At 36.2% G+C, this 24,259-nt stretch overlaps 1 protein-coding gene across 2 annotated transcripts in view; it reads right to left on the minus strand.

Moving 5' to 3' along the window:
- The window catches only part of LEKR1 (leucine, glutamate and lysine rich 1), a 189,456-nt gene that overhangs the window by 151,533 nt on the left and 13,664 nt on the right, over window positions 1-24,259 (minus strand). For both annotated transcript variants that reach the window (XM_059163678.1, XM_059163679.1), the window contains exon 3: window positions 21,289-21,503. In XM_059163678.1, coding sequence (XP_059019661.1) covers window positions 21,289-21,503 — 215 coding nt within the window. The remainder of the gene's footprint in view (window positions 1-21,288; window positions 21,504-24,259) is intronic.

The following is a 24,259-nucleotide window of genomic DNA, read 5'->3' on the forward strand; positions in this document are numbered from 1 at the left end:
TCTCTACTCCATTGAGCAGAAATGCAGGCTGTGGACATAATCAAAGCTGGTTAGGCATTTTCAATCACTAATTAAAATAGAATTCATTGTTTTGGTAGAGCTGAGATAGGGATATTTCCTAGACCCTAGAACTTCCTTATGATATTAGGTAATATTCAGATATCCAGGGTACGTAGGAATGTGATGATACCTATGGAGGAAAAAACTGTATGCTATTAACCTTAATTTAAAAAAGGGAAAAAAAAGGCGGGAGGGAAGGGGAAAAAAAAGGAAGATTAAGGAAGTAAGACGTAACTGAATTCCTGCCAGGCACAGAGTAATGTGTACATCATTCCTGTGAAGTAGCTGGTTCTTTGGCCATTTTCTAGATGAAGAAGCAAAAGTATGATAAGATTACAAGCCAAGGTCATGGAACTAGGTAACAGCAGAGCCTCTACTGTTTATACCATATTATACACAGCTTCCCTTCATTCATTCTTATAACTCCCAATAGGATTTAGTCCTATAAAAATTGCATTTTTTAATGATAAATAACTAATTTTAAGCAGGAGAAATTCAAAGGGAAAAGATAAAAAGAAAGAATATTGAATGTCTGGGATGAAAATTCTATAGTGCTGACTAAAAACTTGGGGGGAAAAGAGACCTCCTTTAAAAAGACAAAGCAGTAAAATATATACCTTATTTTGGTAACTATGTTGCTATAGCAACAACATAATGGTACACAGAAGAGTTTTCAAAGTTATACTGGTAATAAAAGATATACATGTATACATAGGTCTATCTATGTTGTTGAATAAATACCAGTCTCTATAACCTTGCCAGATTTAGTAACAAGGAAACCCATGTAAGCATTATTTATGCCAATAAGTAAAACACCCGTCAAACTTTATTTGTTGTTTGCACATGTCCACAGAAAGAAGGAATAAAGGAAAATAGTATGATGTATACCTAAGGACTTTGGTCCAGAACATAGTCTAGTACTGGTGAACAACGAAAAGACAATAAAAAGATTAGCTAGTCTTAGACTATATGGTATGAATAAAATTTGTTTAGGTTTCCCAAGGTTTAAGTAATGAACAGTAAAGATATCAATATAATAAACTCATATGTATACACCTAGACTGGAAAAAAAACACGATATCAACTTCCAGGTTTAAATTATTTGTTAATGACCCTGTATCTATTGGAGCCATTTTTCAGTGGCCTGAAAAGCAATAAATGCTTTCCCCAGTGGAACTCTACTGTATTTTTCCTGCCTTCCCCATGTTCAGCCCAACCACACTCCCATTCATACCAGCTCTTACTTCACTCTAACTAGTATTACTCTACCCTGAAGGCAACAAATCAGGATCTTAGAAGAGAGGTGAAGGCTTGAAAAGCCCCAGAGATCTGAAATGATTACCTAGGAAGTAATCCACCCCATAGGAACTATAGTTTTGTATCAGTTCTTTGTTCTATAAAATGTTAATTATTCAAAATCAGTTGTCACAAACATTCTTAATGTGTCTCTCTTAACACTACTTCTACAAACCCAGAGATTACTGCAAAAGTAGAACAAGCAGAACCTTGACATGTACAAAAGACCTTTTTAAAAAGGGAGTCCTTGATAAATTTCTTTCCCTGGGTGATTATTTCTCTCCCACTCAAAGTAGTAAAGGAAGCATGCACATGTTATTTTCTGGAGGAAGAGGTGATGGTCCAGTGAGGCAGGCTCTGCTAGTGTCTTCTTCCTTACAACAGAACCTGATACTTCAGCAAGCAGTGAGCCAACTCCCTGCAGTCAGTTCCCCAGAATCCCTGCAGTTGTAGGCAAGCTTTTGATCTTCTAATACAGGAATTTCCCCTGAGTGCTTCACCCCTCATATTCCTGCCTAGAAATGAACATGACATCTGGCAGTGTTGAAGCCATCTTGAGATCACGAGAAGACCAGCATGAGACTCAATTCACTGAGAAACACAAAGTGAGAGATGGAAAGGGACTGGGTTCCTGGTGACATTACCGAGCTCCCTATAAACCCTTTCTTCATGATTCGAGAAACAAATAAAGCCATGTCCCTTTAAGCCACTTGCTGCAAAATGCATTGCTAACTGATATAACTAGTCTATGTGGAAAGCAGATTTGGCAGGGGAGATAATTGACAAAATCTACTTTGTTTGCCCAGTGATACTTTATTCCAGCCAAGTACATTTATAAACTCGGAGACATAATAAACTCTCTGTATTAATTCTGACCCCAAACTGGGGACTCAGTCTGAGTCTCTAAACCCTTGGTACCTACCTATGCCCATTCCTTGGCTGACTGCTTTAGACTTGACTTCTATGGCACAGCTAATTTTTGAGAACAGCCAACCCTGATCAACAAAACTTTCAAGTCTAGTTCTTCACAGTCAGGCCTACTGTACAGCTGCTTAAATCTCTATGCCACAGTCTCAATTTGGCATTAGCAAAATAGAAGTCAAAGAAGAAATGTTTAGCAGACAAACTGAGATGCATTTACATAACTATTGACTTTTGTCAACTAGCTATTGACATTTGTGAAAATGTAACCAATTACTTTGAAAAGTTTTTAGTTATTCAGAGCAATATTTAATTTGGCTAAAATATCAACCCAAGGTCACAACCAAAATAGAGTAGCCCTGTTATTCTGAGGTCCTCCCTCTTACAACTAAAAACACTGATCATAACATAACCCAAGTATAGAAAGCCTCTGAAAGGTGAAAAGGAAGACAGATGGCCTAGGAATCTCAGGATTTGAGAAATGCCAAGGCAGTGAGATCCTTATTTCCTTATTATCTCCATATATCCCAGACAATGTGCCAAAGTCTCCAAACCAGAACCACCAATAGCCACAGACAAAAAAGAAAAAGTTCACAGTCGATCAGCAATAGGGTGACTTACCAAGAAAAAAACATTCTTGGCAATATCCACCCTCTTGGAGCTAGACATCAACTACAACTGTACCTCCTACCCCACAGTTTCAGTGGGACTGAGGCCAAGTAGAAAGTTGATCCTCTAATTCGCCTGAGTGGTACAGTGTCAGTGGGCTGATCAGGGAGGTGATCTTCCATCTCCCTCTTCCATCTCCCTCTTGCAGAAGTTAAGATATGCTCCAACTCCCCAACAGGGAAAGTATCAGCAGGGCCAATGGAAAGCTAAGCCTCCTCTCCCACGCTGCACCGTGTCTGTACAAAGTAATATAAAGCAGTAGTAGTGACCACTTTCCCTTCCACTCCTGGTGTCAGTGAGGCCTAGTGGGGAACTAAACCTCCATACCAAGGGACAGCAAAGAGACGAATGAAGCAGTTAAAAACAGTACTAGCAGCACTCTTATTTCTGTTCTCCAACCAGATCCTGTGTAAGAGGATCTCAGTTAGGAGCCTCCAGCCATACTCAACGCCAATGAGGCAGAATAAGGTAGTATGAAAGCAAATAGTCAACAATCTGCTTCTTTTCCTCTGGTACCAGTCAGACCAGGAGGGAGCTGAGCCTCCACTCCAAGCTGGCATCAAAAAAGCAGAATAAAGTGGCAGGAAGCAGGGCTGGGTGGCACTCTACTTCTCCCATCCCTTGGTGTCAGTGGGGCACATAGAGGAGTCAAACTTCTACCCATTCACCTGCAACAAAGCAATGTGAGTCAGCTCTCTGACTCACAGTCTTTGGTGACAGTGAGTTCAGCAGCAGGGAGCCAATGTTTTAATCCAGAAGAGACACAAAACAGTGTAAGTTGGTGACCCACTTTAGCCAGAAAAGTGTGAATGGGGCCAAGGAGGATAAGTGAACTTCCACTCCACCAGTCTGATACAAGGCAGTATGAGTAAAATCCCACTTTAGCTGGAGTAGTGTCAGTGAGCCCAGCAGGAAGCTAAACAAACATACCCATCTGGCTTTCATGCTATACCTCAATAGGGGGAGTGCCTGCTTAAAAAAAAAAAAAGATGAAATAAGATACAGAACCTCACAGTATAACCTCAAAACAACCAGGATTCAATGGAAAATCACTCATCATGCCAGAATCATGAAAATCATAACATTAAGAAAAAAAAAGATAAACAACAGACCCAATACTGAGATAAATCAAATGTTGGAATTATGTGACAAAGATTATAAAGCAGCCACCATAAAAATTACCTTAAAAGCAATTAAATATCTATTGAAACAAAAAATAAACAAAAAATAAAATCTCAACAAAGAAATAGAAGTTACCAAAAAAAGAACCAAATAGAAATTATAGAACTGAAAAATGCAATAGCTGAAAGAAAAAATTCACTAGACAGGCTCAAAAGTAGAGTGTAATGACAGAAGACAGAATCAATAAACTTCAGGATAAATCAACAGTATTCACCCAAACTGAGCAGAGAGAAAATGGAAAAAAAAAAAAAAAAAAAAGACCACAATTAACAAAGCCTCAGAAACATGTGAGACAGTAACAAAAGAGCTAACATTCATATGATTAGAATCTAAGAAGGAAAAGAGAGAAAGTAGGACAAAATAATAGTCAAAGAAAAAATGGCTGCAAATCTCCTAAATGTAACAAGAGATAAAAACCTATAGAATCAACAAACTTTAGGGAAGAACTTATTCTGTCCAAATATAAATAAGATAAATACACACACACACACACACACACACACACACACACACATCAGAATATAATCCTAAAAACCTTCAAGAAACCAACATAAATGTAAGAGAAATGGGAAAAAGAGAACCAGAGGAACAAACTGAACACAAATAATTCAATGACACACTTAAACTCTAACATACCAATAACTGCCTTAAACATAAATGGTCTACATACATAAATTAAGGGGCACCTGAGTGGCTCAGTCTTTAAGTTGCTTTCAGCTCAGGTCACGACCACAGGGTTCCTGGATGGAGCCCCAGGTCAGGCTCCCTGCCCAGCGAGGAGTCTGTTTCTCCCTCTCCCTCTGCCTTTCCCCTTGGCTCATGCTCTCTCCATCTCTCTCTCCTCAAATAAATAAATAAAATATTTTTTAAAAATACATAAATTAAAAGACACTGGCCAAGAGCCGCCTGGGTGACTCAGTTGGTTAAGTGATTGACTAAATTTCCACTCAGGGTATGATCACAGGGTCATGAGATGGAGCCCCATGTCAGGTTCTGCATTTATCAAAGAGTCTGCTTGAGATTCTTTCTCTCCCTCTCCTTGAGCCCCTCCCCACTCTTTCTCTCACACTCTCTCAAATAAGTAAAAGAAAAAGAAAGATGGGCAGAGTAGATTTAAAAAACAAAACAAAACATGGTTCAACAATATGTTGTCTACAGCATGCTGTCAAAATTTGCTCATAGGTATATTGAGAGCAAAAGAATAGAAATAATAGGGGTGCCTGGGTGGCTCAGTGGGTTAAAGCCTCTGCCTTCGGCTCAGGTCATGATCCCAGGGTCCTGGAATCAAGCCCCACATCGGGCTTTCTGCTCAGTGGGGAGCCAGCTTCCCTTCCTTTCTTTCTGCCTGCCTCTCTGCCTACTTGTGATTTCTATCTGTCAAATAACTAAATAAAATCTTTAGAATAGAAATAATATACCACGTAAACAGTTTTAACTTTTTATTTTATTTTAAAGTAGGCTCTACACCTAAAGTGGAGTCCAACACAGGATCTGAATATGGGGCCTGAACTCATGACCCTGAGATCAAAACCTTAGCTGAATTCAAGAGTTGGATGTCAGGGTGCCTGAGTGTCTCTGTGGGTTAAACCTCTGCCTTCAGCTCAGGTCATGATCCCAGGGCCCTGGGATCGAGCCCCACATCGGGCTCTCTGCTCCATAAGGAGCCTGCTTCCTCCTCTCTCTGTCTCTCTCTCTGCCTGTCTCTTTGCCTACTTGTGATCCCTCTCTGTCAAATAAATTAAAAAAAAAAAAATATATATATATATATATATATATATTTTTTTTTTAAGATTTGGATGCCTAACCAACTGAGCTATCCAGGTCCCCCTGTAAACTGTTTTTTAAAAAACAGTAGTGGAGGGACGCCTGGGTGGCTCAGTTGGTTAAGCAGCTGCCTTCAGCTCAGGTCATGATCCCAGCGTCCTGGGATCGAGTCCCACATCGGGCTCCTTGCTCGGTGGGGAGCCTGCTTCTCCCTCTGCCTCTGCCTGCCATTCTGTCTGCCTGTGCTCGCTCTCTCTCCCGCTCTCTCTGATAAATAAATAAAATCTTTTAAAAAAAAAAAAAAAGTAGTGGATATATATGTACCAGATAAAGTAGACTTCTGAGCAAAGAAAATTACTAGAGAGAAAGGACATTACATAATGATAAAAGAATCAATCCACCAGGAACACATACCGATCCTAAAGGGGTTCACATCAAACAACAAAATCACAAAATGTGTGAAACAAAAATTATCGACTCAAAGAAAAATAGAAACATCTACAACCAGAGTTGGAGATTTTTCAAATTCCACTTTTAGTAACTGATAGAATTAGACAGAAAATCAGCAAGGAAATGAAAGAACTCAACAAAACTATCAACCTAATTGCTATATAAAAAACTCCACCCAACAACAGCAGTACACATGTTTTTCTCAAGCACCCATAAAACAGTCACCAAAGCAGCACATATACTGGGCCAGGAAACCAATTTCAACAATTTTTTTTTTAAGATTTTATTTATTTATTTGACAGACAGAGATCACAAGCAGGCAGAGATGCAGGCAGAGAGAGAGGAAGCAGGCTCCCTGCTGAGCAGAGAGCCCGATGCAGGGCTCGATCCCAGGACGAGATAACGACCTGAGCCGAAGGCAGTGGCTTAACCCACTGAGCCACCCAGGCGCCCCAATTTCAACAAATTTTTAAAAGTTGAAATTATATAGAGCATATTCTCTGACCATAATGGAATCAAGCTAGAAGTCAATAACAAAGACAATAAGAAAATCTACAAACACTTCGAAACTAAACACCACACTTTGAAATAACACATATGTCAAAGAAGTCTAAAAAGAAAATTTTAAAATTATACATACACACACAGAAAACTAAAATGGAGATGAAAGTATAGCATATCAGAACATGTACAACACAACTAATAAAGTGAAGAGAATCAAATTCATGAGTAAAACTTTCTATTGGAAACATTAAATGCATCCATTAGAAGAGGGAAATGCTTCCACTAGAAAAGAGAGACGTTCTCAAATACATAATCACTATAAACACAAATATATATAATATATATATATATATATTATATATATATATATATATATATAATCACTACAGCAAAGCAAAAAAAAAAAAAAAGTATACATAGTAAAGAAAAAAGAAAATTGTCCATATTTGCAGAGACCATGATTGTCTGTATTGCTATATGCTAACAATGCCTTTCTGTATACTAACAATGAGCCTGTGGAACCAAAATTATAAACACAATATCATTTACAAATGCTCAAAAAATAAAATAAAATACCTGAGTATAAATCAACAAAACATGTACAAGCTCTATATGCTGATAATAACAAAATGCTGATGAAAGAAATCAAAGAAGACCTAAATAAATGGAGAGATATACTGTGTTAATGAATTGGAAGACTCAATATAGTGAAAATGTCAATTCTCCCCAAATTGATACACAGGTTAATTTAATTCCTATCAAAATCTGACCAAGATGTTTTGTAGACACAAGCTTATTCTCAATTTTATATGGAAAATAAAGAAACTAGAACTAATATAATCTTTTTTTTAAGAATTTATTTATTTTAGGTGTCTGGGTGGCTCAGTTGACTGCCTTGGACTCAGGTCAGGATCCCTGAGTCCCAGGATTGAGTCCCTCATCAGGCTCCCAGCTCCACAGGGATTTGGCTTCTCCCTCTGACTTTCTCCCCTCTCATGCTCTCTCTCACTCTCTCTCTTTCTCAAATAGATAAATAAAATTTTTTTTAAAAATTATTTATCTTATTTTAGAGAGTATGTGTGTGAGTTGGGGGCAAGGCAGAGGGAGAGGGAGAGAATCTCCCTCACAACACAAATGTGCCCAACTGATTTTTGACAAATGTGCAAAAGCAGTACAATGAAGGGAAGGTGGTCTTAAATAAATGGTGCTGGAGCAACTGAACATTTATAAGCAAGAAATGAACTTTGACCTAACTCCCACACCTTATAAAAAAAAAAATCAAGACAAACAGAATCATGTTCTTAAGTATAAAACATAAAAACTTTTAGAAAAAACAAAACAGAACAAAAAAACATAGAGGAAAATCTTTGGGATTTATGGCCAGGCAAAGAGTTCTTAGACTTGACAAAAGCATGATTTATAGAAAGAAAAACTGCTACATTAAATATCATCAAAGGTAAAAAGTTTTGTTCTGCAACAGACCTTAAGAAGAGGATAAAAAGACTGGGAGATAGTATTTAGAAACCACATATCCTAAAAAGAACTGATATTGAGAGTACACAAAAAATTCTCAAAACTCAACACTAGAAAACTCAACATTTCAACTAGAAAATGGACAAAAGATATAAATAGGCACTTCTCCAGAGAGAATATACAGATAACAAATCAGCACAATATTAAGGACTAAAAGGTCCCTCCAAAATTTGTACGTTGAAGCCCTAATTCCCAATGTGACTATATATGGAGACAGAGTCTTTACAGAGGTAATTAAAGTTAAATGACACTATGAGGATGGGGCCCTAATCTCATAGCACTGGTAACCATGTAAGAAAATAAGGAGACACCAGAAATCTCTCTCTCCAAATGAACAGAGAAGAGGTCGTGTGAGTACACTACACAGTGTGCAGGTAGCTATCTACAAGTCAGGAAAAGGGGCACCTGGTAGCTCAGTCCTTAGGCGTTTGCCTTCGGCTCAGGTCACGATCCCAGGATCCTGGGATTAAGCCCTACATCACTGGGCTCACTAATCCTCTGGAAACCTGCTTCTCCCTCTCCCACTCCCCCTCCTTGTGTTCCCTCTCTCGCTGTGTCTCTGTCAAATAAATAAATAAAATCTTTTTTAAAAATAATAATAAATAAATGAAAGTCAGGATAAAAGGCCTTGTCAGAAATCAAGCACTTGATCTTGGATTTTTAGCCTCCAAAACTGTGAGAAAATAAACTCCTGTTGTCAAAGCCACACAGTCTCCTTGATTTCTCTTTCTTCTGTCTTGTTGTTGGTGTAGAGAAATGCAACTGATTTCTGTGTATTGATTTTATATCCTGACACTTTACTGAATTCCTGTACAAGTTCTAGCAGTTTTGGAGTGGAGTCTTTTGGGTTTTCCACATAAAGTATCATATCATCTGCGAAGAGTGATAGTTTGACTTCTTCTTTGCTGATTTGGATGCCTTTAAATCCTTTTGTTGTCTGATTGCTAAGGCTAGGACTTCTAGTACTATGTTGAATAGCAGTGGTGATAATAGACATCCCTGCTGTGTTCCTGACCTTAGCGGAAAAGCTTTCAGTTTTTCTCCATTGAGAATGATATTTGCGGTGTTTTTCAAAGATGGTTTTGATGATATTGAGGTATGTGCCCTCTATCCCTGCACTTTGAAGAGTTTTGATCAGGAAGGGATGCTGTACTTTGTCAAATGCTTTTTCAGCATCTATTGAGAGTATCATATAGTTCTTGTTCTTTCTTTTATTAATGTGTTGTATCACATTGATTGATTTTCGGATGTTGAACCAACCTTGAAGCCCTGGAATAAATCCCACTTGGTCGTGGTGAATAATCCTTTTAATGTAATGTTGAAACCTACTGGCTAGTATTTTAGTGAGAATTTTTGCATCTGTGTTCATCAAGGATATTGGTCTGTAGTTCTCTTTTTTGATGGGATCCTTGTCTGGTTTTGGGATCAAGGTGATGCTGGCCTCATAAAATGAGTTTGGAAGTTCTCCTTCCATTTCTATTTTTGGAACAGTTTCAGGAGAATAGGAATCAAGGAGTCAATCCCATTTACAATTGCACCCAAAACTATAAGATACCTAGGAATAAACCTAACCAAAAAGGCTAAGAATCTATACTCAGAGAACTATAAAGTACTCATGAAAGAAATTGAGGAAGACACAAAGAAATGGAAAAATGTTCCGTGCTCCTGGATTGGAAGAATAAATATTGTGAAAATGTCTATGCTACCTAAAGCAATCTACATATTTAATGCAATTCCTATCAAAGTACCATCCATTTTCTTCAAAGAAATGGAACAAATAATCCTAAAATTCATATGGAACCAGAAAAGACCTCGAATAGCCAAAGGAATATTGAAAAAGAAAGCCAAAGTTGGTGGTATCAAAATTCCGGACTTCAAGTTCTATTACAAAGCTGTCATCATCAAGACAGCATGGTACTGGCACAAAAACAGACACACAGATCAATGGAACAGAATAGAGAGCCCAGAAATAGACCCTCAACTCCATGGTCAACTAATCTTCGACAAAGAAGGAAAGAACGTCCAATGGAAAAAGGACAGCCTCTTCAATAAATGGTGTTGGGAAAATTGGACAGCCACATGCAGAAAAATGAAATTGGACCATTTCCTTACACCACACACAAAAATAGACTCAAAATAGATGAAGGACCTCAATGTGAGAAAGGAATCCATCAAAATCCTTGAGGAGAACATAGACAGCAACCTCTTTGACCTCAGCCACAGCAACATCTTCCTAGGAACATCACCAAAGGAAACAGAAGCAAGGGCAAAAATGAACTATTGGGATTTTATCAAGATCAAAAGCTTTTGCACAGCAAAGGAAACAGTTAACAAAATCAAAAGACAACTGACAGAATGGGAGAAGATATTTGCAAACGACATATCAGATAAAGGACTAGTGTCCAGAATCTATAAAGAACTTAGCAAACTCAACACCCAAAGAACAAATAATCCAATCAAGAAATGGGCAGAAGACATGAACAGACATTTCTGCAAAGAAGACATCCAGATGGCGAACAGACACATGAAAAAGTGCTCCATATCACTCGGCATCAGGGAAATACAAATCAAAACCACAATGAGATATCACCTCACACCAGTCAGAATGGCTAAAATCAACAAATCAGGAAATGACAGATGCTGGCGAGGATGCGGAGAAAGGGGAACCCTCCTACACTGTTGGTGGGAATGCAAGCTGGTGCAGCCACTCTGGAAAACAGCATGGAGGTTCCTCAAAATGTTGAAAATAGAACTGCCCTATGACCCAGCAATTGCACTATTGGGTATTTACCCTAAAGATACAAATGTAGTGATCCAAAGGGACACATGCACCCGAATGTTTATAGGAGTAATGTCCACAATAGCCAAACTATGGAAAGAACCTAGATGTCCATCAACAGATGAATGGATCAAGAAGATGTGGTATATATACACAATGGAATACTATGCAGCCATCAAAAGAAATGAAATCTTGCCATTTGCAACAACATGGATGGAACTAGAGTGTATCATGCTTAGCGAAATAAGTCAAGCAGAGAAAGACAACTATCATATGATCTCCCTGATATGAGGAAGTGGTGATGCAACATGGAGGCTTAAGTGGGTAGAAGAAGAATAAATGAAACAAGATGGGATTGGGAGGGAGACAAACCATAAGTGACTCTTAATCTCACGAAACAAACTGAGGGTTGCCGGGGGGAGGGGGTTTGGGAGAAGGGGGTGGGATTATGGACATTGGGGAGGGTATGTGCTTTGGTGAGTGCTGTGAAGTGTGTAAACCTGGTGATTCACAGACCTGTACCCCTGGGGATAAAAATATATGTTTATAAAAAATAAAAAATTAAAAAAAAAATTTAAAAACAAAAAGCCACACAGTATGTAGTATTTTATTATGGCAGCCCTGGCAAGCTGATACACATATGATGTTTAATATCACGAGCCATTAAGGAAATGCAAATTAAAACCATGATGAGGTCCCACTACACACCACTCAGAATAGCTAAAACAAAAAATAGTTGACATCATATGCTGGTGAATGTGGAAAAACTGGATGACTCATATAATCCTGGTGAAAATAAAATGGTACAACCACACTGGAACACTATTTGGAAGTTTCTTATAAAGCCAAACATGCAAAAAAATAAATACCAAATAAATAAATAATAAAACTAAACATGCAATTATACTCTGAACTATAAGCCAGCAACTATACTCTGAACATTTATCTCAGAGAAACAAAACTCATGTTCACACAAAAATCTGTATATAAATATTCACTGCAGCTTCTTTTGTAACAAGGAAAAGCTGAAAATAACCAACATGTCCTTCAGTGAATGCTTGTAAATAAACAATTAAACAAAATGTGGTACATCAATACAATGTAATACTACTCAGCAATAAAAAGGAAGGAACTAGTAATATACACAACTTGGATGCATCTCCAAAGAATTATGCTGAGTGAAAAGACTATCCCAAAACACTCATATTCTATGATTCCATCTATATGACTTTCTTGAAAGGCCAAAATTATAGATATGGTGGCTGCCAAAGGTCATGAACAGAGAAGGGAAAGGGTAATTGTGGCTACAAAGAGCAACATGAGGAATCCTGTGGTAATGAAACTGTCCTGCATCTTGACTATATTGGTCAATATCTTCATTGTGATATTATACTATAGTTTTACAAGCTTTTACCAACTGGAGGAAACTGGGTAAATAGTACACAGGATCTCCATTATTTCTTATACTGCATGTGAATCTATCATTACCTCAAAATTAAAGTTTAATGTAATAAATTCATTCAATTCTAAATACAAATATTTCTGACCAATAGTCTGCCATTATGGTTCTTGAATTCTCTGAAATACTCAGCTGTGATCAGTATGCTACTCCATGATGACTAAAGGTAAAACATGCTAGTTGAAATTCTGATCAGTTGGTGAGAACCATAAGCTTAAACTAATAGTTTTGATAAACTTAAAATCAATAGAATATCCTAGTAGTGATAATAATGATATACTTAGCTATACAGTATCAATCTGTCTGCAAACACAGAATCTCCTTGTGGCTATTCCTTTCCAGAGGAACTCTGAAGTAGACCTCCCAGAGGAGCTCCAAAAGATATTTCTGCCACAATGTCACATTGGCAGCTCAGTAATAGACGATGACAGACACCAAAGGAATTGATACAGAAGTAATAGCATTAATGTATTATAAGCAGAAAGTCAAGGTTATAAAATGTTACTTGAAACCTATACTTTTTTTTAAGTATTAGAGACTCATAATTTTCTGCTTATTTCCTTTGTCTGCTATGTCTTGTTCTTCCTCTTGGTGTGTCTATACTTTGATTGGTTTCATGAGACTTAATGAGTCCAGTTGTAAACATTTATAGAACATGAAAAGAATAGAAATTTTTAAAGTAATTAGTCACATTTTCAAATGCCAGCTTAAGATCTCTGGTTTCCAGTCAGGAATGTAAGGAGCTTAGAAGTCAATAGGCTACCCTAACAATAAGTAAAAAGATGAACAAAGTGAAAATGAACAGCTCTTGCTAGATTTGTCAGAGAAGTGAGGGCCTAAAGCAGACCACTGCCCCCCAAAACTGGAGATGAGGGTAGATACAAAGAAGTACAACTTTTCAGAGCAGAAACCCAGAGAAACCTCCATGGGAACCAATGTGAGGAAACAAAAACCTGAATTGTAACTTGCAAATGACTAGAAACTCACTGTGGACAAGTCTGAGAGATAAGAACTCTAGAAGAACACCATGTTTTTGTGCGTTTTACATCCAGGAGCCCTATCAGGTCCTCAAACTAAAGATGAGAGAAAAATCCACGTGTGCCTCTTACAAACAGTAGGGAAAAGTAAATATGTTGAAAAATACCAGAGCTTTGTATTCTGTTTAACAAGGCCTGCTCTCAGGAGAAACTATCTTATCAGAGTTTAACCTGCTGGGGTTTTATCAGAGCTCAACTAACCTGGCAAAGGGAAATACCCAGATCCATTCTAGCCATCCTGACCCACATAAGGGTGAGAGTGAGGCAGGGTAAGGCTCTGACAACTAAGGAACATCTGTGAACTTCACAATGCAGAGGCATAGGCTTACAAGACTGAGGTCCAGTCACAGGACCATTGAACACCTCTCCTCATCTCCCACCCACCACATTGCCACTGCATTACTAAAGATCTATTTAGAGCAATTCCTTTTACAAGTACATTGTATCCACCTTTCAAAAAATTGCAAGGCATTATTAAAAGGAAAAAAGAAAAAGTTTGATGAGACTGAACAAGCATCAGAACCAGAGGCAGATATGGCAAGAATGTCAGAATTATCACACTAGGAATTTTTTTTTTTTTAAGACTTTATTTGACAGAGAGAAAGAGAGCATGTGCACAAGCAGGCAGAGTGGCAGGCAGAAGCAGGTTTCCAGCTGAGCAGAGAGCCCAACATGGGGCTCAACCCCAAGACCCTGAGATCATGACCTAAGCTGAAGGCAGACACTTAACTAACTGAGCCACCCAAGATGCCCTGAGACTAGGAATTTTTTTAAAACTATAATTACTATGAAAAGAGTTTTAATGTAAAAAGTAAACAACACACAAGACACATGGATAAGTAAGCAGAGAGATGAAACTTCCAAGAAAGAATCAAAAAGAAATGTTAGAGACCAAAAACATTGTAACAAAATGAACAATGCTTTCAATGGGCTTAATAGTAGACTAGACATTATTTAAGAAAAAATCTCTGAGCTTGAACATATGACAATAGATCAGAAAAGCTTCTAAAACTGAAAAGCAAAGTTAAATAAAAGAGAATATTCAAGAACTTTGGGACAACTATAAAAGGTATAACATATATATATAACAAGAATAAAAGAAAAAGAAATAAAGGAAAAGAAGAATTGTTTGAAATGATGACTGAGAATTCTTTCCAAATTAATGTCAGATACAATACCACAGATCCAAGAACCCGAGAGTATACCAAGCAGGATAAATGCTACCCCCCCAAAAAGGTATATCATCTCTAAACTATAGAAAATCATGACTAAAGAAAAAAGACTTGATAGAAGCCAGAGGATAAAAACACCTTACCTGTGTCACCTGGGTGGTTCAGTAGGTTAAGTGTCTGCCTTCAGCTCAGGTCATGATCCCAGGGTGCTGGGATGGAGCCCTGCAATGGGCTTCTTACTCAGTAGGGAGCCTGCTTCTCCCTCTTTCTCTGCCTATTTTTCCCCCTGCTTGTGCTCTTTCTTTCTGTCAAATAAATAATTAAAAACAAACAAACAAACAAACACCAGAAACGACAAAACGAAACAAAACAAAACAAAAAAAACCCAAAAAACCCACCTTACCTATACAGGAACAAAGATAAGTCTTCTATACAACTTCTCCTCAGAAATCACACAAGCAAAAAAAAAGAAAAAAAGAGTGGAATGAAATACTTGCAGTTTGAAAGAAAAAAAATTAACATAAAACTCTGTACTCTGTAAAATTATCCTTTCAAGGTGAAAAAGAAATAAGACTTTCTCAGAGAAAAAAAACTTGAGGGTATTTGCCTGCCAGTCAACATGCTTTGCAAGAAATGTTAAAACACATTCTTCAGAAAAAAGTAAAAGAATATAGAACAGAAACTCAGGTCAACATAAAGCAAAAGCATCAGAGAGGGACTAAGTGAATGTAAATTAAAAACTTTTCCTTATTTTTAATCTAATAAGCAACAATTCATTCAAACTAATAATTGAGCAATAATGTATTTGATTATGTGTGCTTTTAAAAATATATATGGATATTTATGTATGCCTAATTAAAAGTGAATTGAGGGTTCCTGGGTGGCTCAGTTGGTTACGTGTCTGCTTTCAGCTCAGGTCATGATCACAGGGTCTTGGGATCCAGCCCTGCATCAGGTTCCCTGCTCAGCAGGGAGTCTGCTCCTCCCCTCCCTCTGCCTCCCTCTGCCCCTACCCTGGCTCGTGCTTACTCTCTCTCTTGTTCTTTCTCTCTCTCTTGCTCTCTCTCTCTCAAATAAATAAAATCTTTAAAAAAAAAAAAAGTAAAATGAATGATAGCAATGGTATAAGAAATAGGAGGAAGGAATCACAAATATTTCATTATTATAAGGTACTTACACTACCCATGAAGCAGTATAGTGTTATCTGAAAGCAGACTTGAAAATATATATATATAGTAAATTCTAGGGCAACTAAAAAAAGTTTTTAAAAAACCCAGATATTCTAAGAGAAAATGGAATGATATAATATGTTCAAATCCATAAAAGGTAGAAAAGTGTGGAAGACAAAAATAAGAACAAAGAACAAGAGTAATAAAAATGGTAGATCTAGACCTAACTATATCAGTCATTACTTTGAATGTCAATGGTCGAAATCCATTCATTAAAAGACAGATTGTCAGAGCGTATCAAAAAACAAAACCCAAATATTCTTGTCTGCAAGAAACCCATTTTAAATATAAAGACCCAATAGATTAAATATAAAGCAGTGGAGAAAGACATACCATGCTAGCACTAATCAAAAGAAAGTGAGAATGTATGTATTGGTTTCAGACAGAAAAGACTTCAGAGCAAAGTAGTTACTAGAGTTAAAAAGAGGTATAACAATGATAAAGGGGTCAAAACCTCAAGAAAACACAATAATCCTTAACAAGAGAGTCTAACAACAGATTATCAAAATATGAGGCAAAGCTTATAGAATTACAAGAATAGATAAATCCATAATTATAGTTGAAGACTTTATAAAAAATGGACAGATCCAGCACATTAAAAATCAATAAGAACATAGTTGAACACAACAGCATGATCAACCAACTGATATAATTGACATTTATGGACTACCTCATCCAAAAACAGAATATACATTTTTTTCACACTCACATGGAACATTCACCAAGACAGACCATATTCTGGGCCATAAAACACATCTTAACAAATTTAAAAGAATAAAAATCATATGGTGTCTGTGCTCAGACCAAAAGGAAATTAAACTAGAAATCAAACAGAAGAGCTGGGAAATCCCAAAATACTTGGAGATGAAAAAATAACATATGGGTCACAGAAGAACTCAGAAGAGAAGCTTAAAAATACTTTAAGTGAAAATGAAAGTACAACTTACTGAAATTTGTAGTATGCAAATCTATATGATCACCTGTGTAGAAAATATGAAAGAATCAACCAAAAAACTCCCAGAACTAGTAAGTGATTATAGCAAGGTTGCTAGATACAAGGTGAACTTTCGAGAGTCAATTTCTTATATACTACAAACACATGGAATTTGAAATTAAAAACAGATTACCATTTACATTAGTACCCCCCCCCCCAATGAAATACTTGGGCACAACCCTAAGAAACTCTAACAAAATATGTACAAGATCTAAATAAGAAAATAAAATGTAGATAATCCAGCTTAGAAATGGGCAGAAGTCATAAATAGACATTTTTCCAAAGAACAACAGATGGCCAACAAACACATGAAAAGACACTCAACATCACTCATCATCAGGGAAATATAAATCAAAACCATGATGAGATACCACCTTATACCTGTCACAATGGTTAAATTAACAACACAGGAAACAACAGATGTTGGGGAGGATGCCAAGAAAGGGGAACCCCCTTATGCTGTTGGTGAGAATGCAAACTGGTGCAGCCACTTTGGAAAATAGCATGGAAGTTCCTCAAAAAGTTAAAAATAGAACTACTCTACGACCCAGCAACAGCACTACTAGGTATTTACCCAAAGGATACAAAAAAACCCAACCACCCCAGATTCAAAGGGGTACATGCACCCCAATGTTTATAGCAGCATTATCAATAATAGCCAAACTATGGAGAGAGCCCAAGTCCCATCAGCTGATGAATAGAGAAAGATAATGAGGAATATATATATATCTATATCTATCTATCTATATATCTATATATCTATATGAAATCATTTGTGGAATTTAAGTAACAAAACATAAAGGAAGTGGGGGGAAAGAGAGAGAGGGAAACAAACCATGACTCTTAACAATAAAGAACAAACTGAGGGTCAATGGTGAGAGGTGGGTGAGGGATGGGCTAAATAGAGGATGGGTATTAAGGAGAGCACTTGCTGTGATGAATATTGGGTGTTATATGTAAGTGATGAATCACTAAATTCTAAATATTACACTATATGTAAACTAACTAGAATTTAAATAAAAATTTGAAAGAAAGAAAAAAGAAAACAAAGATTAACTAAATAAATTAAGAGATATTCCACGTTTTGGACAGGAAGACTCAATATATAAAGATACCAATTTTTCCCAACTTGATGTACAGATGTACAGATTTAATTCAATATCAATTAAAATTCCACAAGTTATTTTGTGAATTTATTTATATGAAAAAACGGATTCTGAAGTTTACATGGAGAGACAAAAAACCTAGAACAGACAATTCAATATTGTAGGAGAAAAAAAAAATTTGGACTGACACTACCTGGCTTCAAATTTACTATAAGCTACAATAATTAAAATAATGTAGTACTGGTAAAAGAACAAAGATATTAATAGAACAGAGAGTCCAGAAACAGATCTACATAAATATAGTCAACTGCTCTTTGACACAGGAGCAAAGGCAAACACAATGGAGAAAAGAGGGTCTCTTTAACATACAGTGCTGAAAGTAACTAGAAGACATCCACATGCAGAAAAACAAACGAACCAAAAAAAACCAGACCTTACCACCTTCACAAAAATTAACTCAAATGTATCATAGGCCTAAATATAAAATACAAAACTAGAAAACTAGAAAATGACAGGAGAAAAGTTTGACTACCTTGGTTATGGTGATAACTTTTTTAGATACAACACCAAAGGCAAGTTTCATGAAATAAACAATAAGATGGACTTCATTAAATTTAAATATCTGCTCTGCTAAAGAGAATGTCAAGAGAATTAGAAGACAAAGCCACAGACTTGGAGAAAATACTTGCAAAAAACATATCCAGGGGCACCTGGGTGGCTCAGTGGGTTAAGCCTCTGCCTTTGGCTCAGGTCATGATCTCAGGGTCCTAGGATCAAGCCCCGCATCAGGCTCTCTGCTCAGCAGGGAGCCTGATTCCTGCTCCCTCTCTCTGCATGCCTCTCTGCCTACTTGTGATCTGTCAACAAATAAAATTTTTTAAAAAGTTAACTAAAACATCAATGCTATAATATTTTTAAACATATGTTGGTTTTTCAACTTGGCTAAATCTAGGTTATTGTTAATCAGGTAAGTTTCTGTTGTTCATAACCAAGAGAACTTGACACAGAACCCTGATCAGAATTTGGCATGGAATAGTAAACAAACAAATAAATAATCAATGCAGAAAAAACACAATGAACGAAAAGATAAGCAACCATGAGAAAATATTAGCAACATATATAAACAAAGTAAGATATCCATGTTATATTAAAAACTCCTATAGATAAAATTAAACAACCTAATAGAAATTTGGACAATAGATATGAACAAATGATTAATAGAGGAAGAAATATAAATGTCTAATAAACATGTAAAAAAATGTGCAACATCATTAGCAATAAAGAAACACAAATTAACACCAAAGAAGTAACTTTTTTGACTCAAGAAAAAAGCAAAAATTTGATGGGATGCCTGGGTGGCTCAGTCAGTGAAGCATTCAACTCTTGATTTTGGCTCGGGCCATGATCTCAGGGTCATGAGATCAAGCCCTGCATCAGGCTCCACAATAGGCATGGAGCCTGCATGGGATTTTCTCTCTTCCTCTACATCTGCCCCTCTCTCCCCTTAGAAAAAAAAGTAAAAATCTGAAAAACTCTAATATTAACAACAAGTAAGAAAATGGCCACTTTATAAACAATAGGCCAAATAAAAATTAACACTATCTTCTCAAAGGACAATTTGGTATAACATTTTTTAGAATTTTAAATTGACTTTTCCTTTCTTTCAGCAACTTCATGTCTAGGAATTTATCCCACAGAAAATATACATACACAAGAACATAAATATAGGTACTGTCTGTAATAAGGATTGGAAATAATCTAAATGTTAGAAAGAAAAAGTTAAGTAAATTATAGCATATTCTTAGTAGGAAAATGTAACAGATAAAAAGATAAATCTATATATATTAACACGGAACAATTTTCAATATATATAAATTAAGTGGCAAACGTCACAGAATGATATATTTAATATATTGCTTATATTAAAAACTGGCCTATTAAAAGATAAAGGTTTTTAAATTATATGTCTTATATAATATATTAGCTATCTTAAAGAAATATATCTATAATGAGGGTAAAGGCACAAAAATGGACCTAGAAAGATATACACCAAGCCATTAAAAGCAATTTTACCTCCAGTAAGAAGAAATCAGAATTAAAAAGGGAACTCCTTTCCTTTTCTTCTATATACTTCTTTTATTTTGTGTATTTATATATGACTTATATAATGTAACATGTTATTAAAGAAAGTAAAATGTAAATACAGCAAGCAAAAGAATTTCTGCTCTGACAGGCAAAAACCCTCCAACTCTAAAATTTTAAACTGAATATTCAAACTTTATTTTTCTACCCAAATATTACAAAATACTTTATTATTCAGATTTGATATTCAAGAAACTGTAACAAAATTTTCTTAGTAATAGTTTAAGAACTATCAGACTCAATGGAGATTAAATGTAATTATAAAAATTTATAATTAAAGTTCTTAATCCTAGGAGATCTAACAAAGTTCCTACTTTTACAAAGACATGATACTCATTACCTTCGTTAATTCAAGATTTACTAACATCAACTGTTGATATTTTAAATAGAGAAATATTCACTTATAAAAAAGGAAAAGCCATAAAATACCAGCAAAACCCTTTTACCGAAGTGTTTGTATAAAACCACTGAGGTGTCTTCAAGCAGACTAAATTGCTGATTAGATTCAACAGCATCAGGAACCCATTCCTCAATTTTATTCAAATTTCAGTGATTTAGAATCATGTACCAATATTAATGTTTTGGCATCCTTTTCAAAACATGAAAACTTTATTCTACAAATCTAAATGTCTGAGGCCATTTAAAAACAGTATCAAGTATCAAAAACTACCAAAATTCACCTGGTTTTTGCTAGACAAATCTTCCTAATGATAAAATTAGGATATACATCTGGGGAAAATTAAAACTTAACCCATCTCACCATATAATTACTGAATTAACTGCTTTCTAATTATTTAAATACATGTCTTAAAGAAATGCTCAAACTATAGTAATTATATTTAATAATTATTAATAATAAAATGAACTCAAATATATTAAATTGTAACATAACTGATACAGAGAAATTTTAGAAAAACATTCAAAGTCTATTTCTTTCCTGTACTTTTCTTTCAAACTAAATAAATGACAGAAAAGAATAATAGACTCTAACCTTTCTGTTTTGGATTCATTGTCAATTTTGTACTGTTCAAAATCTTGACTAAGAGACTGTAGCTTTTCTTGAAGTCTCTTTTCACGGTCTACACTTCCTTGATAAAATTTCATCTCTTTTTCCATCGCCTTCACTTTTTCTTCCATAGCCTTAAACTCGTGAAGGATCAGATAGCTGACTCCACAGTACTTACAAACTTTTTCTTCAGGAGACATCTAGAAAACAGACAGACATACATACATTGAAAGGATATTTTTTAAATTCTGAAAAGCAAAGTTCCACTGAAGATATCATTGCAACTATGCTGGTCAGCTGAAGTAAATGTACACTGGACTATGCCATGGAGTAATAATTATGACATTGCCTACATCTGGGTAAAATTTTAAAAACTGGCATGATACCGACTCTGACACAAAATCTTGGAATTAGAAAAGGGTCTTTCAGAGTGATTATTTCTCCACAGTATCTCTAAGAAAGATTTACCCTTGGAATATTTTCCATAAAATAAAACTAAAAATGATGAAAACATCTTTAAAATTTTTGTTTTAAGATGAGTTTTCCATGAAGTGGAAAGAAATCACTGGCCTTTTACTGCCAGCTGCACTGTGAACCTGGACATGCTTCTTGGCTTTTTTCAGATCTTATTTTTCCTCATTTATAAAATTCTGGCATTGGACCAAATGAACTCTTAAGTTCCTGTTCAGTTTTAACATTTTATGATTTTTACAGAATTTAACAAAATTTATGCCAGAATTCTGTCATAAAACCACAAATAGCAAAAATATTTTGAACCCAACCTCTTCTCTCTCTGTTCTTTTCCCTTCACATAGGCACGGTAGATATCTGTGGTAGATTTTCTAGATAGGGAAATGGTGACCACTGAAGTTGAATAACCAGTTGATATATGGAGACCTAGGTTAAACCCAAGTCTATCTAAATCCAGCACCTACACCTGTAACCATTTATGTTATATTTATCTGCCATGTGACGGCCAGCTAAATCCTCTTCCTTCCATCAAATAAAATGTTCATACATCTCTAGTCAACACAAGAGCAGTGAAAAATGGAATTTTAAGCAAAGTCGAGAGAGAGGTACTTCTTTTTTCTGTCTCAAATATATAAATATTCTTCAAGCAGACTACTCTACTTGTCCTGCTATTCACAAAGAATGAGAGACAGCTTCATTAAATATTTGCTCCAAGGCACTAAAATGAAAGCAACACTTGAAGGGTTACTTTTAATGCAACCTCCCTTAAGATTGTAGAAACTTCTCCCTCTCCACTCTTTCTGCTTGTGTTCCCTCTCTTGCTGGGTCTCTGTCAAATAAATGAATAAAATCTTTTTTTTTTAATTGTTTTTTTTTTTTTAAGTGGGGGGTGCCTGGGTGGCTCAGTCATTAAGCATCTGCCTTCAGCTCAGGTCATGATCCCAGAGTCCTGGGATTAAGTCCTGCACGTGGGTCTCTCTGCTCAGTGGAAAGTCTGCTTCTCCCTCTCCCACTCACCCTGCTTGTGTTCTCTCTCTCGCTGTGTCTCTCTGTGTCAAATAAATAAATAAAATCTTTTTTTAAAATTTTCTTTTAAAGATTGTAGAAACTGCTCCCATAACTAGGAATGACACTACCTCATCTGTCTATCAGTATAATTACACATGAGTCAGATGAAACAAACTAGTAACAAATTCTTTCACAGTAGCATTTTGTTCATCTAAAGTTCAATAATAAAAATTTCAAATTAAAAAACATAATACTGTGAGATACAGATGAATGACTATATCAATCATCTAACTGCCAGCAATACCAAATTTACAGATTTGTAAAATAACAAGTTTGGAAGAAATCATAGAGATAACTTGGTTCAAGCTCTGGATGGGTTCCTAAAGTCTATCCCAATCTAGTAAGTCATTATCCTGACTCTATTTCAACATCCCAAATGATATAAGCAGCCTGTCTATCTTCTGATGGCTTTGTCTATCAGGAAATTCCTTCTCATGCTGACCCCAGATCTGCCTCCCTGGAACATCCACTGGCCCTAGACCTCATAGAAACCATGTGGAACAACACAGAGCTCTTTCTAATACTTAAAAGCAGCTTTCAGGAACACTCCATATCTTCTCTTCTCCAGGTCAACACTTCCACTTCCCTCAGCTGTTTCCCATATGACATGTTTTTGAATTTCTCCCTTATTTTAAATAATTTCCTCTGAACTTGTTCCAGTGTTCTATATATGTCTCAAAGTATGGTGCCCAGAATTTAATATTCCAGTGTGGTTGGTCTTACTAAAACAGAGTAAGAGAGGGCTCAAACCTCCCTCATTCTAATATCTCATAAGTAATATCAACGGAAGTATTTTCTACTGCAACCTTAGATCACAACTGTCTTCTGTATTTTCAGCAATTATATGTTAATATGATATACTACAACAGGGTTTTGTGTTAAATAAAGGCCCTATTTTTAAAAAGTACTTAGTACAAAATTATCTTTCATTGTATTAAATATATTAATCTATTCCTTCCTGCCCATGTCTACTTTTTTAGAGCATCCACCTTCTACAGTAGTGGCTGCTCTATTTGGTAAAATGACTAAAACTCTGTCTACCCATCCTCCCTAGCCATGGCTGATTGGGGGATGGGGATTAGATATTAGACCAAGAAGAACCAAGCCCTAAGCTGGTATGAGCCAACCAAACTTCTAAGTGTTGAAGACCCAGGTATTTGGGACACCTTTAGGCAGTCTTAATGGAGAAGGATCATATGCAAAGTACAGAGTTAGCCACATTACTGGAATGAGGGAGAAAAATGAGAAGACACACAGAGACAAGATAAGACAAAGATAATCTGGATCCAGAGTAAGAGAGGAGAAAAAGAACCAATGCCCTGAGAATTCCTCACCTCAGTTCCTCTTGAGACCTGGCTGCCCTACTTGCCTTTAGGGGTCCATGCCCAATCTTCCTGCATTACTCCCCTACCCCCTT

Source organism: Mustela lutreola, chromosome 2 (genome assembly GCF_030435805.1).
Source record: "Mustela lutreola isolate mMusLut2 chromosome 2, mMusLut2.pri, whole genome shotgun sequence".
NCBI classification, from domain to species: Eukaryota; Metazoa; Chordata; class Mammalia; order Carnivora; family Mustelidae; genus Mustela; species Mustela lutreola.